Raw genomic sequence first — 15,330 nt, 5'->3', positions numbered from 1 at the left:
TAGTAAATGAACTGCTGACGCCGTGACCATAAGACTTGTAAAGGGCTCGAACCGTTTTGGTTTGTTATGAAGTCCGCCGTGACCATGGGACCAGTAAAGGGCCCGAAATGTTGGTTTGTTAGAAAAAAAAACAAATATTTGCGATTTAGATCCGAAAAAACAGTTTCATTCCCTATCGTAATACATATGCTACAAACCTAAAGCTCTGATTAAAAGTACAATAGAACATTTTGATACACTCAACATCTCCCTTATTGGGATATAGTTTCAAATTGAAATTGCTAAATAAATTGGTAAGGTACAATTGCATGAATTCCCACCTTCACCTGCCTGTCCTGCCACCTTTACAGCAATTATCGCAAACAATAGGATCCCATGGTTACAGCGCCGGCACTACTCCTACATAAAAAACTGCAGTATTGTTTTCTGTATTATTGGAATTGTAGAACTTGAGGCTTTTGCATCGTCATCTGATATAGTATCACCTTGGGTGTTTATTGTGTGATTATTTCTGTGTATCATTTGAATTGATAATATTCATTCTACAAGTCATTTATGACGTATTTTGATGATAAACTCTTATGGTGATAACATCGAAATTCAGAAGCGGAAATCTTCAATAACTATTATTTGTGATTATAAATTGTACTTTGAAACAAACTCATATCTTCCATCTAATTTTCCGTGTTTATAAAGAACTTTTTAAAGAGTATAAATGTTCATCATCTTGATATTGATTGATATTATTTTGTTTTCACCTTTAACTTTTAATTTTGGTAATTTCCTATCCTGATACGATCCGCAAACAATTGATGATGTCACTATGTTAAATTTGACTTAATATTATTAGCACCCAATGCTTGATAAATCACTACAACGTAAATTCATCCTATATTAAATAAAATATAAAATTTTTTTGGTATATCGTCATAATCAAAACATTATGAACATAATATATACGTGACACAGACACTACTTATATAGACATATATATTACGACACTCGTGCATATTATGATTAAATAAATAATATTACATAGGAACGTAATGATCTTCGAATTCATCGATTTGGAACGGTTCTAGTACCAGGTTACATGGTTAGAGTTCCGGTTTCCAAGTTATAATTTCTCGTAGTTGTTTTTTACTTGAGGCATCTCAATTTTAGTGCTTTGGATGTATTTGATAAATCATTTGATTCGGCTACTTTTAGTGTCACGAAAGCTTTTCAACGGCACTACTGCGACTAGAACATAATCATTATTTGAATAACTGACAATACCAAGTACATATTGAGGTGAAATCATAAAATTGCAATCTCTATTCAATACATGTATGACAAGATCAAGCGCACGCGCATGTAGGCCGCCATCTTGCCAATATGGCGGTCGGTCAGGGTCATCATTGGTATGTCATCGTGGTTTTGTAATGGCAGAGGTGTACCTACGAATTCCCAATTGAATATTAAATTAGTAATGTTTACTGTTATTGTATACTTATGTAATTTTATAAATTAGTATGTATATTTTGATTCCTGAAGCTGCAAAAAATTCTGGATTTTTTTACACGAAGAAATCGTTTGTTAAAGGCTGTACGTTCTTTTTCGACTATTTTAAAGCAAAACAAGTTTTGTAACACGTGAGCTAATTTGACTAACATTTTTTTTTATCGAGTTCCACTTGACAACCCTCAAACGCGTAAAGCATACTTACGCAATGAGTTAGGGAAAGGGATATTCCCTTTAAAATAAATTTGCATAAAGGGTCCTACTTTCCAAAGCATTCTATTCAAAACAAGATAACCAGCAATGGTAGGGCTAATGGGCCAATGGCGTGTCCACCCACGCGTGGCGTCACAGGTACAAAACGCAGGAAGTCGTCGACCGGAAGTCAGGTGCGCCGCGCGCGCACCCGGTAGGTATATCGTTTTTTATCTGTGGTCTAATGTAGAGATGGGGATAGGCTTTGTTTCGAATGCGGCCCTCTTTACCGTATATAATTAACGTAAAATTACGGTTGTTTTTATATGTTACGTCTTTTGTACTTCTGCACAGTGCGTAGTGTTGAAATATGAGTTTTAATTATTTTTGTGTATAACATTTTTTACGTAATCGCTAGTGATTTCGATATAGTAACAACACAAAAAAGAAATCGATTTTTTATGTATTAAATTCGATGTAATTTTATAATTACTACTACTTATGATAAAAATAATTATCGTACTGTATGTTTTTTACCTATAAGTATTCTTATGATAGATTTAGAGCTACGATAAAGTAATACTATGAATTGTGTTCACCACAATCTTGCACATAATGTTGATAAGAATTGCCGTGGCCAAGAGTCTTGGGAATATCGTGGTAATTATGATTTTAGCTCACCATTTTGGGAATAAACCTTGATAATCTTGGCATGAATAAAAAGCGGTTTTTGCGGTCGAAAATAATGTTCTTAAATTTTACATAAAGTTACGTTTACAATCAAGTGCACTTCATCAAACTTAAATATATTAACGAGAATTTTTAAACAGCAAAAACTATTTTAACCTTCGAATACAGATTGGTGGCGTAGTTGGTTTTAGTGTCATAATGTTTGTTCCTGTTTGAAACTGTATATTCCTACATAAGAATAAGTGAACGACATATCAAACGACGTCAAGCGTGAGCAAAAACTACACGCTAAACTAGCCTTCAGATATTGCATGATATATTATTAATAGCATCACTAGTGGTACAATGTACAATATTGTATTACAATATATTATATCGAAACAAAAAAAAAACAGTAGAGCTCAGGTGACATCCTTCTAATCAGAGTGACAACATCATAAAACAAATGTATAAAAGAAACATACAAAGCTCACATCCAATATTTTACATATTTCAACATAAAGAAGTGGACAATAATAAAATGAACACATGCTAGAAACAGCTGATTCGCACCTGATGCCTCGAACATATGTTACTATCAGGATACTGAATATCCTTATTGGCATAATAATAGCCGAACAGGTAACAACATTGAAGTGACAGGTGGCTGGACCACACCTTTTAAGATATGCCTTAATATGGACGTATATTGAGCCATGAACTAGTCCTAATAAGTCACCGTCACCTGTCGTAATTTCTAGAACTTGTGTACTTTATAACCATGTGTCATTTTATTTGAAGTTTTGTAATGGCGTGGTTGTAGTACAACTAGGAAATTAAACTATTTTTTTCCTTTCTGTCCTTCTGTCCTTTACAGATCCCATGGTCACGGTCAACTGAAGAGTGAGAGAAGAGGGAACTGAGTAGGGAGTCAGTCGTGACCATGTGACCAGTCAGTCAGTCAGTTGTGATGTTTGTTTGAAAAAAAAAAAAATCTCAGTACAGAGTACAAAAAAAATCGACCTCAAAAGTACGTGGAAGTACAAATAATTACCAAGATTTATCGAAATCGGTTACCGGAAAGTGCTCAAACCTGGATTCATCCCCTAGTTCGCCACTATACGGGACTTGACACAGGAGATAATAAAAATCGGTTCTCACTACTCAAATTGAGATAAACGCCTTGAATTGGAGAATAGCAAAATCAACCATTAAAATAATTGCTCCTTATAATAAAATTTAGGCGCTATTTATAAAAATGAATCTTCATGCGTGAACAGCCACCCTTGGAGGTGGATGATTTTCTTCAAAATTACATGGGACCACTATGGAGGTATCCTCTTTCCAACAAAAAAAGATACATGAAAATCGGTTCACAAATACCGGAGTTATCGCGTAACATACATACAAAAAAAAAACAGTCGAATTGAGAACCTCCTCCTTTTTTTGAAGTGGGTTAAAAATAAGTACAGGTATGCGATTTGGATCCCCAAAAATAGTTTTATTTCCTATATGTAATAATCGCGAAAACCTAAGAATTCGTCGACCTTTTAAAGTTGTGAATAGCCTTCTACGAAGAAAAATTGTTACATCAGATGTGTACACAAGCCGGCTCCCACGACGAGGACGGCGCAGCGGGTTACACCGCATCGGTACGGTCACATTACTCGTAGGTATACCTAAAGTAACTAAAATTGGTCTATAATAGGTGATAGGCATTTAATGTGAAAGCTAATTTGAAGAATGAAGTGGCTTTCTTAGTTTTTGTTGAGGTCCTTTGACCCGGCAATACTCGCTAGTGGGTAAAAAATACCACAGAGTATTTATGTACGATTATAATTACTTTTCTGCGCGCCCTGGCTACACGGGGCTCTTGGTACTTTCTAACCAATAGTTAATGCATATGCACACCACGATAACACCAGTTCGCACGCGGTTCTTGGCGATGACATACGAATAAAGTGAGTATAGGTAAAAAATAGCCGGTAGCGACAGTACTTGTTATATTATTTTTCAGTTTACTTATGATTGTTTTCATCAGTCTTTACGACGACCAAGGACAGGGAAGACTGTAGCACCCTTTTCGGGTTTCAAGGACACTGTATACGGTGGTATCATAATATATACCTACTCATATACATTTTTATTTCAATTTTTAGTACCTTTGCACGATAATCTATAATTTTTAGTAACTACTCATAACAAGCTGTATTTTGCAATTTTATTTATTAAGAATAACATCATTAAAACGACTACATCTTCACAGATTGAAAAATCAATTTTCTTTTCTTAGATAATGCCCTTAAATTCTGTGGTATTTTTTACCTGGTAGCAAGTAATCGTGTTTGTAAATTTTAAATTTTTAACCGACTTCAAACAAAGGAGGTTAGCCAATTTGATAATTTTTTGTGTATGTTACGCTGTTACTCCGGCATTTGTGAACCGATTTCGATGATCCTTTTTTGTTGTATAGGGAATACCTCAGTAGTGGTTCTATTCAAATTTGAAGAAAATATTCCACATTAGGGGATGAATTGGGTTTATTGGATTTCACTGACTTTCCGTTTGAGGTCGGTTTATTTAATAAAACAGTTATACATAATTATTTAAAATGAAAATTTATTGGTTATTTCATAAGATACCGTAAAACAACAGACTGAAATCACAACGACAGTTTAAACAATTTTTTTACCAGTTCGCAAAAAAGGTGCAGCTTAAGATTCTAGATGAAAGTATAGACATATTACGTAACGTTCGCCCACAGGATTTGTTACATAAAAATACATAATATTATATTACATGTGTCGTTTGAGCTAGAAAACGATTGCTTAATCCCCGCTATAAATTTATAGTCAACAATCACTTAATATGGCATAAGTATATTTAATCAATTGATTATCTAATTTACTATGCAAAACATGAAAGTGCTACATTTTGATAGTGACGGCCTAAAAATATGATTGGCAAAGTCGAAAACCTCTAAAGCGATAATTCCCGCAGTGGTCTATGTCGACTCCCAGAAGCCCGCTCTAACCTCAAAGGGGTTCATATACCGGACTAGGGGTTCTACGAGGGTAGACGGAAAGTTTTTACTTTTGAAAAATGGAATAATTCACATTGCGCGGATAGTACCAATGCACTACATACTACTTTCTCGTAATAAAAATAAATTACTTATGAGGTAAACGTCATATTCAGTTAAATTTAAAACGAAACTGTTTTTTTACAAAGTACCTACTAGTTTTTTCACATTACAGTTCTTAACTTATCAAAGTATGTACTGTGCCAGCTGTCAATTTAACATTTGAAGTTAATGAATTTGTAAAAAATCCATATTAAAACATGACACGTGACCTTCGAAAGAAAACCAATTTAGGAACCTTAGCTCTAAAAGTACTTACTGGCGTGGTCGTCATCGAGCAGGTTGTGGTAGCGGTGCTGCTTCTCAGGCGCGTCGAGCCTCATCATCACGCTGGGCTGTCACCACATCACGATCATCTAAACACAATATTTTCGAAATCAAGCATCGGAATTACTAGTTAGAAAGCTACAAAGGGATTAATCCGGGAGATGGACGGCATTATCTTTCTTAATCAGTTTGCCAAACGTAGATTGCCGCGTTTGGTGAGGCAAAGTAACTATAGTCTTGCCTATAATTTCTTTGATCGTACCTATGTAATAAATAACATATATGTCGAAAAGATATGTATAAAAAATGTATAATAATTTATATATATGTATTTATAAATAGCCATAAACCACAGAGACGTAGTCACCAAAGTAAGACCAATGTCCTACGCACAATTTAAAGTAGAAACAAAGAACCTACACACGCACATTAATTCAATTTACTAATTTTGCAAAAACATTGGCATCGGCGTTTTTTGCAGCAACGGCGAAGATAAGTGGTAATTGCCACCCACACATCACTACCAACGCTAAGTTAGCGTTACTTCAGCCCATTTCGGATTTCTATTGTTTAACCAAACCTTTTAGAGTGCTTATAACCAAAATTTCCAACGGTTGGCTTCAATGAACGGAACAAAAGGTCAAGTTTATTATAATCAGTCTATGGGAATTTTCCATAGTCGTAAGATTGGTCTTCTTTGTCTTGTAACTGGTAAAATTGCGATAATTGTGCGTATACACGTCACTGTCATTAAATATCAACCATTGAAATGTAGTAATTTTTTTTATGATAACAAGGGGACGAACAGGTATTGCGCCTGGTGGTACGCGACACACCTGTCCATAGCAGTTCCAGTGACTCAGGGTTTTAAATTGCAAAGTTCTGAGGGGCACTGTCACTGCGCCTGTCACCCTGAGACGTAAGTTGTCAAGTCCCAAGTGCCTCGAAATAGGCCACATATAAAAATGAATGTATGTATATTTTTGTTCTATTTAGCACCGGCAGAACTCCTTGTGAAAGGGTTCGTCCAGGGAAGTATTGTCACCATAATATTTCTGCCGCCAAGCAGCTGCGTTCCAGCTTTGAAGGGTAAGGGTGCTGGTGAAATGACAGGCACATGGTACTTGTTAACTTATATTTCAGGGTGACTCGAGCGGTGGCAGTGCCCCTTAGATCTTTGCGATTTAAAGCTCTGAGTGGCACTGCAAATGCTATGAACAGGCGTGTCGGTTACCACCAGACGCATTTGTTCGTCCCGTCATTTTAAATCATAAAAAAGCATAAAGCCATAATCTGATAGGTAACGAGTGTTAACTCTGAATGGCACTGCAACTGTTATGGATAGGCGTGTCGCTTAAAGGACTTCGCTTGTTCGTCGCGTCACATGATATTATCTTAAAAAAATTGTATTTATCCGATTGCGGTAAAACTTTCGTGACTTGCTGTGTCCACCGTAAAGATTTACAGGGCACGAGTTGATTTTTTGCAGAGCTAAAAAACATTTTTTTTCTTTCAGTAGCATTACAAAATACGCCGACAAGAGCTATTTTACCTGATAAATATTATACAATTTTGCAGATGTGTATTTCAGAAATTGTTCTTTTAAAAAACTCGAATTCACGCACTATTTGCTAACAACAATCCACGCTGTTATGATTGCAAGTAATAAAATTTGCTATCGTCAGAAAATCGGTCAGGAAACTGAAACAAACCGTTGGTTTTATCGAATACGGAAATAATGAGAAAACATTACGTTTCTAATTGATTTGTTTTGCTAGGAAAACGTTAAAATCAAGTATTACTTTATTGTGTGCATTAAACCGTGTTATTATCATTGTAGGTAATGTGGATTTAAGGGTACTGAGGGTTTGATTGATATACATTGATTAAAATTTTTACGATTTTCACAAATTATTTGATTTTAAATCGGGACTTAATCGTATATAAAACATATTATATTTACCTCGACGTTTCGGATATAAAATCAAATTAAACGAACTTTGACTTCGTTGTAAGCAAAAATGGTGAGCCAAGTAATTTTTTCGAATTTACAAAACGAACTTTGCCTAAGTTTAAGCAAGAAATTAAATTAATGATGAGTTGACTTCGTTAACTTCGTTCGACTTGCTTAAACTTAGGCAAAATTCGTTTTGTAAATACCTACGAAAATTTTGCTTTGTGCGCCATTTTTGCGCAGTCACAGTCAAAGTTCGTTTCATAAATCTCAGCCGTATTACCTAAGTATAAAATCACTTGGGGAGACAGAAGAAGAGTGAAAAATGCTACACGTAAGTTAGTCCTAATTTGCTTATGTATATGTATTATTGTCTTCTTCTGTCTTTCTAGCCGTTCTCAACTATATCGGTGTAGGCCTCTTTCAGTTTCTGTCACTTCTCTCGGTTCTGTGCCAACTGTATCCAATTCAATCCCGCCACTTTATTCAATGTCATCCTTTTAACGCATCTGCGGTCTCCCTCTGGGACGTTATTTTTTCCCAAAGTCGACATTCGTGGACGGCCTTACACCAGGAGCCATGCGGGCAACGTGACCCACCCACCGCCACTTAAGGTTGGTTACGCATTTCGTGATATCTGCGACTTGACTCTTGCTTTACTGTCTGAGCCACATATTTGTTTTGCGGTCTTTGAGTGTAATTTCCACCAGTTTCCTCTCTAATGCCCTCGGTGCTACCTGTAATTTGTGAATTATGTATTTTGTTAGCACCCAGGTTTCGGCACCATTTGTTAACACTGGCAGGGTACAGGAGTATGGATATAGGAGGTCGAATTCTTGCTTTTAGTTCCACCGTGAGATTCATTTTAAAAGAAAACTCCAGCTTTGCGTATGCTGCCCATATCAAACGTATACGCCTGTTAATTTCATTGAGTTGTTTTTTTTTGTCCACTTTTATTCCTGGCCCTTACCGCTCTTTAGATGACACTTTTATTATTGTATATTATTAAAATATAATTCGACCAACTTAATCCGCCACGAATCCTAAAGACGCACGGCAATTTTGAAAATTTGGAAAATTTGGAAAATTTTTTTTAGAGACACTGTGTGGCTCTAGGACGCTACAGTATGAAATCGCTAGGTACACCGAGCGTCTCTGGAACGCGGAACAGGCTAAAGGAAAATTAAAAAATGTTAACTAGTTAACTAATTTGATCTCCCAACCTGTGTCAAGACCCATCGAGCCATAATTGCACCGGCGCTTCTTAAACTTAAACAAATAACAATAGATCAACTACGTGCCAATACTTGCCCAAACCGGTCACCGACCCAGACAAGGTGACAGAGATGATTGTCGATTGTCATTGTTACAAAATAAAATTCTAATTGTCTGACAACACGGAACATTTCGCAATTGTCGCGGTAGACATTGGCAAATCAATTCAATGAATCAAGTTTGTAATATAATGCGCTGATGAACCAGTTCTGTGGAATGTTTGACGTAAATTCTTGAACCAAAACGCGATTTGTCGTAAGCAAAACACATTTATGAAATCCTTTATGCGAAAATTTTATGTTGATGTATGAGTTCTTGGTAACATTTAGCTACAAAACACCAAAAAGTCTAATATGAAGTACACAAGTTTGCTCAAAACCATCTGTGTACTAACCTTGTTAAATAAAAATAGTTATTGGTGTAGTGTAATTGGATGAAGGAACTGACAGAAATGTTCCACAAAAAGGAGGATCATCGCCTTATATTGGTAATGCCGTGATCAATCTGAACAACTCTGAGTCTAGAAGACGAGGTATACCGAAGATGAGTTGGATAGATCGTACCGCCAAAGATTTAAGGAGCTGATGTGTTTCTCAAAACGACATGTTCAGCAGAGAAACCAACAGATGGGAATAATAATGTTGAAGAGAGAGATTGGTATAGTGTAGCGAGAGAGAAATGGACTAAGTGCATTCCTGGACAAGATTGCTATTTAACAATCACTAATCGTCAGATGCGTGGTAAACAACGGGACACACTAAACTAAAGATTTCAAATAAGGGAGTCAATACATTCATCGCCGCGGAATCACAATAAGTTGGTCAAATTATAACTTTTTTTATAAAAAAACCGACCTTAAAAGTTCGTGGAATTACATCTATTAATAATAATAATTTAATAACGTACACACTCAATAGTCCCGCACTAGGGAAACCCTGTGTCGCGGGTGCCATGGATACACACATAGACAACCACAAATTACACCCAAACTCACGAGAGAAATAAATGTAGGCCAAACAAATATTTCTCTCGGCCCGGGAATCGAACCTGGGACCTCTGCAAGGCAGTCCGGCAGGGTAACCGTTCGGTCACGGAGGCAGTTGCTTGCTAAGTTTTATTGAAATCGGTTACCGGAAAGTGCGCGAATCCGGATTCACCCTCTAGTTTACCATCTTTAGAACTGGAATATTTTCTTTAAATTGAAATGGGACCAAATACTAAGGCACCCTCTTTCTAACAGAAAAAAAAAGAATCATCGAAATCGGTTCACAAATACCGGAGTAATTGTGTAAGATACATAAAAAAAGAAACAGTCGAATTGAGAACCTCCTTTTTTTCTGAAGTCGGTTAAAGAAGCTTGGAATGCTTGTAATAAAAACGATAAAGACATTGTCCGATTCGCATAGGTGGTCCAAGCGGCAGCGAGACACGCAACGTTTTTTCGTTCGTTCCTATTGCACGGATACACAGCGTTTCCTGACCAGCTCCAGCCGATTCCGCGTTAATAAGTGTGGTGACAACCTTGTAAGTATAACCGTAGGGTTATTATTATATTAGGGGGTAGCCCCTCCAAACCCAAAAATACTATGCTATGTAAAATAAGAGCTAAAACGACGTGGTGCGTTTTGCGTTGGTGGAGAAATGCCTATACACTCCAGCCGTGACAAATTGTACTTTTCGGGAAACACAGATGCAGAGTATCAGAAAGCAGAGGGCAAAGCGCTTAGTGCCAATGGGAGGTATATCAACGACATAAGGCTGGAGTGTTCCGGATCTTCTAGTCAACCGAAGGAGGAACGGTGAGGGAGGAAATTGAAAAGTTTCTACGCATACTCCCCGAAATGTATTCGATAGAAAACCGAGAAGCAGGCTACTTTTCTGCGATGGTTGAGGTTTCGTAGTTCCGATTCCACAAAAGAGTTGTTGTTAATAAGTTTCCCGCCAATTTCCTCCCGCTTGCTGGGTAAATTTTCAATTATATGTTTGTAATACTTAACCTCAATGTGAATGAACATAAAATGCGAAGAGTAAATTTTTAAGTCGTAAATAAGTTTTTACATAATACTTCCCTAAGCATAGGCGTTGTTAAGTTGTTTATTAATTTATCGTAAAATTCTTTTCATGTGTAGGATCTATATTATCGTGAGATAAGCTTCGGCCTTTAGTCGCATATTTCTTTAATCAGTCAAAGAACGGATTATAGTAATACCTAATATCGTCTTTGCGCTTGATTACTTTGAATGTGAAACTTATTTGACGTTAATTTACAATGATACAATAGGCTAACATACTTTATAGGTTAAGGTGAAGCGAGACACAAACTATAGCACCATTTCCACCTTCCACATTTCCACCGTTTCCATGGCACCCGCGACACAGGGTTTCCCTAGCGCGGGGCTATGTTGAGTGTGTGCGTTATTTATTATTATTATTATTATAGGTTTGACGTATTTCGATTTAAGTAGCAATAGAGCTCCTTGTGAAAGAGTTCGTTCAGGGAAGTACTGCCACCTTACTTATTTCTGCCGCCAAGCTGTATTGTCACCATTACTATGTTCCGGTTTTGAAGGGTAAGGGTGCTGGTGAAATTACAGGTACATGAGACTTGTCAACTTATGTCTCAGGATAACGGGCGCAGTGGCAGTGACCCTCAGATCTTTGCGATTTAAAGCCTAGAGTGGCACTGCAACTGCTATGAACAGGCGTGTCGGTTACCACCAGACACATTTGTTCATCCCGTCAATTTAAATTAAAAAAAAAACACATGCCCATACCATCAAGCGCAGGACTTGTCCGTCTCGTCACTTGATATTATAAAAAAAACCACACACAAAAATCGATTTCAGACGTTAAAAAATACGAATATCGAATTTTTCGAAATTAAAAGAACACACGACATAGGTACTGAACTATGTGGACCGAAACAGGATTGACTTTACTTTTCCTCGATTAAAAAAAATCACAAATTTGCTGCAAATACGATTCGATACGTCCCCATCAGAGGACTATATACCTTATTTTACAGTAAAAGAGTATTGAATTTCTCTGCGTCACACACGCTTCAAAGCCTACGCAACCCAATACCATTCGCCTTAAATACCAGACCTTGGCCCCCGTTTGGCTAAATGGATGAAATTGGATTACCCATGACAAGGCGTAAAATGCAACCAGGGGTACAGATCGCCCATGTATGTTTATGCTAATACCTTAGGCAATGTAGCTGCTAGTTTTCTTGGGTGTTCCAGTCGCTTCATAAGTTTTTTTGATGTTGTTTTATGGAAAGGTCATTGAGAACTGATGAACTTTAACGAGGGTTTCAACTTCGAAAGTTGCGCATAGTTCTTTAATTAATATTTAAATCAACAAACATACAAATAGAAAAAGTAGTCTTTACACTGAGGTACGTTTCTTTCAAACGTTCATTATCTGAAATAGTGTAGTAATAAAATTGACACAAGTACAAACAATGAATAAATACGGTAAAACATTTCACGTAGATCAGAAGAGTTTTGTTGAAGTCTCTGTTGATTAGAAGGGTGGCAGCTATTTCCTTTAAAGAATAAGTCAAGTTACCCAAAAGGGAAATACCTCCAATTTATGATGCCTCATTATGTAATTTTGTACTTTTAAACCTTCTACTATGTTATCTTCTATATTTAGTATATTATTTCCTTTATCTAAGCCACGTTATTACCTATTATTGTTGTAATTTTAAAACATTCAAAATGCGTCGTTGCTGACATTGAAACTGATAAACATATTATGCGTAGATATTACACGTGCATGTTCTGAACCTTATCTTATTTATCGCTTCAAAATCAATAATCGAATTTCGTGTATTTTGTCTCGCTCATAACTTTTTCTACAATTGAAAAAAAAAAACATTCCCTACGTTGCAATAACAGAGCGGTCCGAATACACTCAATAGAATCTAACCAGGACTTAGGCGAATCAGAACTTTTGCAGTACTCAGCTAAAATATTCAAAAATTATATCTTGTTTATTACATAATTAATCGTTTTGTGTAATTTAAATTAAAAAGATAATCAAATAAGACTGATTACTGAGTATTTTTGCGGGCATCAAAATTTCTTATTAATTAGGTGTCCGTAAAAATCTGATCGGTTCGGAGCTATGTTCATTCATTCCGAAAAAGATGGCGGCAATTCGGCTAAAACTTTTGTAAGAAACATTGGTAATGCCAAAAAATAAAAGAAATGTTAGCTGAAGTTGTGTTTTTTATCAAATGTTAGTTATTTCCGTGTGAAATGAATCTTCGGGTGAGGAAACATTTCTTCATACCGTAGATCTATTGCTGTAATGGAGATCATCATTCAAACTGAAACAAGTGAGAGGTGTGATTCAAACAAACATAGCAGCCTGCATCAGATAACAAGCAGAACACGCTTCATTGCGCGTGACGATGTATCTGATAACAGCTGTAACAATGTATATAGATCGATACTCGAAGCTTGTTTTAGTATAAGTAAGACATCTTTGCTAAATGCTCAAATAAGTATTAAGGGTGCCTTCAAACTATACGCTAATAGGAACAGCCGCGCGTCTGTAGCGCTACAGTAATTTTTAGTTCGCTGATTGAGACTGCAAAAGTGGCGCGCACGTGTCACGATAGTGCCGCTGCGACTACGCTTCTAAATATTGTATGAAAATAATCTCGGCACAGAGTACTAAAAAAACCGACCTCAAAAGTACGTGGAATTACATCTATTTGCTAAGTTTTATTGAAATCGGTTACCGGAAAGTGCGCAAACCCGGATTCATTGCCTAGTTCGCCACTATACGAGACTTGAGATATGGGATAATAAAATAGGAGATAATAAAAATCGGTTCTCACTACTCAAAGTATATTGAGAGAGAAAAACGGCTTGAATTGGAGAATAGCAAAATCAACCATTAAAATAATTGCTCCTTATAATAAAATTTGGGCGTTATTTACAAAAACGAATCTTCATGCGTGAACAGCTACCCTTAGAGGTGGATGATTTTCTTCAAAATTAAATGGGACCACTACGGAGGTACCTTCTTTCCAACAAAAAAGATTCACCAAAATCCGTATACAAATACCGGAGTTATCGCGTAACATACATACAAAAAAACATACAGTCGAATTGAGAATCGCCTCCTTTTTTTGAAGTCGGTTAAAAAAACATACAGTCGAATTGAGAACCTCCTCCTTTTTTTGAAGTCGGTCAATTAGCGTTTAATTTAATTAGTAATAAAGTTAAGTGGTTAATGGCGCGGCTGCAGCGCCACAGTAGCGCCACTGCAGCGCTTCTATAAGCGAGTAATTTAAAGGCGCCCTAAAAATTTGGCTTAACGCAGTTATCAATATGTCATAAATCTTATCGTGATTTTTGCTCCGTGAACGTGTGGCAGTTAGATTACAATAAGATAATTTTGCTTGCAAATACGCGATTATGATTACACGTAACGCTTTATGATATTACATTCAAGAGCATCAGGCAATCAAAATATTACCGTGACATTGTGAGCTCATTAAAAAGGACAGACAAATAATGAAATCACACAACGTTGCTTTTCATGTCTAATGGTAAAACCCGAATTTTTTTCTACTTATCATGTAACATTCGTACTCTTCTAAATTATATCGTGAATAAGAGCCTTCCATTGATAATTTGTAATTGGTAAATTATTGAATTAAAATCTTGGGTTCTAAGGGTCATTGGTTTGTACGTTGAATGGGGAAAAGCTGGAAATATGCACAACTATAAAGAAATGAATACATATTTTGGCCAGTTAATGAAGGGTAATAGATAATAGATTCTTCTACTAAAGTTGTGGCTAAAGGAAAACCTCCTGGCTGAAGAATCTGACAGAACAGTTCAATATTTAAGCACACGTTTTCTCTTTCGTGCGCCAGCTTCAAAAATTAGGATAGACACGAGGTTTGCCAACCTTAGTAGAGAAGAAGAATGGTCAAAATGATCACGCGACAACACGGTATGCGATTCCTCCGCTTTGCGCGCCAAATACGCCTCAGTTTTTTTAAAATCATCTTAGAAGATGGATGTTTCAGGTAGGCTGCTATTCTAGAAAGCCTTCGACATAATCGACGAGCAAAGAAACTATACCGTTTGTAATAAATACTATGATTGGTAAGCAATTGTATACGTGACGACTTCATTAAAATAGATAGTCTTAGATTTTATCTATCTAACTCAAACTAATGATCCGAGTGTAATAGACGTCGCTATTCACAGATTGATTGCTGCTCTGAACTGCTCAAAGTGTTGAAAGAGAAACTTTGTACGAGCTACCTCGACATACTTAGGAAAATATTATAATA

General features: G+C 36.5%; 1 protein-coding gene across 4 annotated transcripts in view; it reads right to left on the bottom strand.

Annotated features, from left to right (window-relative positions):
• LOC113239697 (echinoderm microtubule-associated protein-like 2) overlaps positions 1-15,330 on the bottom strand; it is a 125,312-nt gene that overhangs the window by 78,413 nt on the left and 31,569 nt on the right. For all 4 annotated transcript variants that reach the window (XM_026476782.1, XM_026476785.1, XM_026476783.1 and 1 more), the window contains exon 2: positions 5,766-5,862. In XM_026476782.1, the coding sequence (XP_026332567.1) occupies positions 5,766-5,832 (67 nt within the window). In that variant the 5' untranslated portion in view covers positions 5,833-5,862. The remainder of the gene's footprint in view (positions 1-5,765; positions 5,863-15,330) is intronic.

The sequence above is a fragment of the Hyposmocoma kahamanoa genome, unplaced genomic scaffold (assembly GCF_003589595.1).
Source record: "Hyposmocoma kahamanoa isolate Upper Pololo Valley unplaced genomic scaffold, ASM358959v1 114, whole genome shotgun sequence".
NCBI classification, from domain to species: domain Eukaryota; kingdom Metazoa; phylum Arthropoda; class Insecta; order Lepidoptera; family Cosmopterigidae; genus Hyposmocoma; species Hyposmocoma kahamanoa.
The sequence above is the reverse complement of the archived record's forward strand: the minus strand, read 5'-3'. Positions and strand labels throughout refer to the sequence as shown.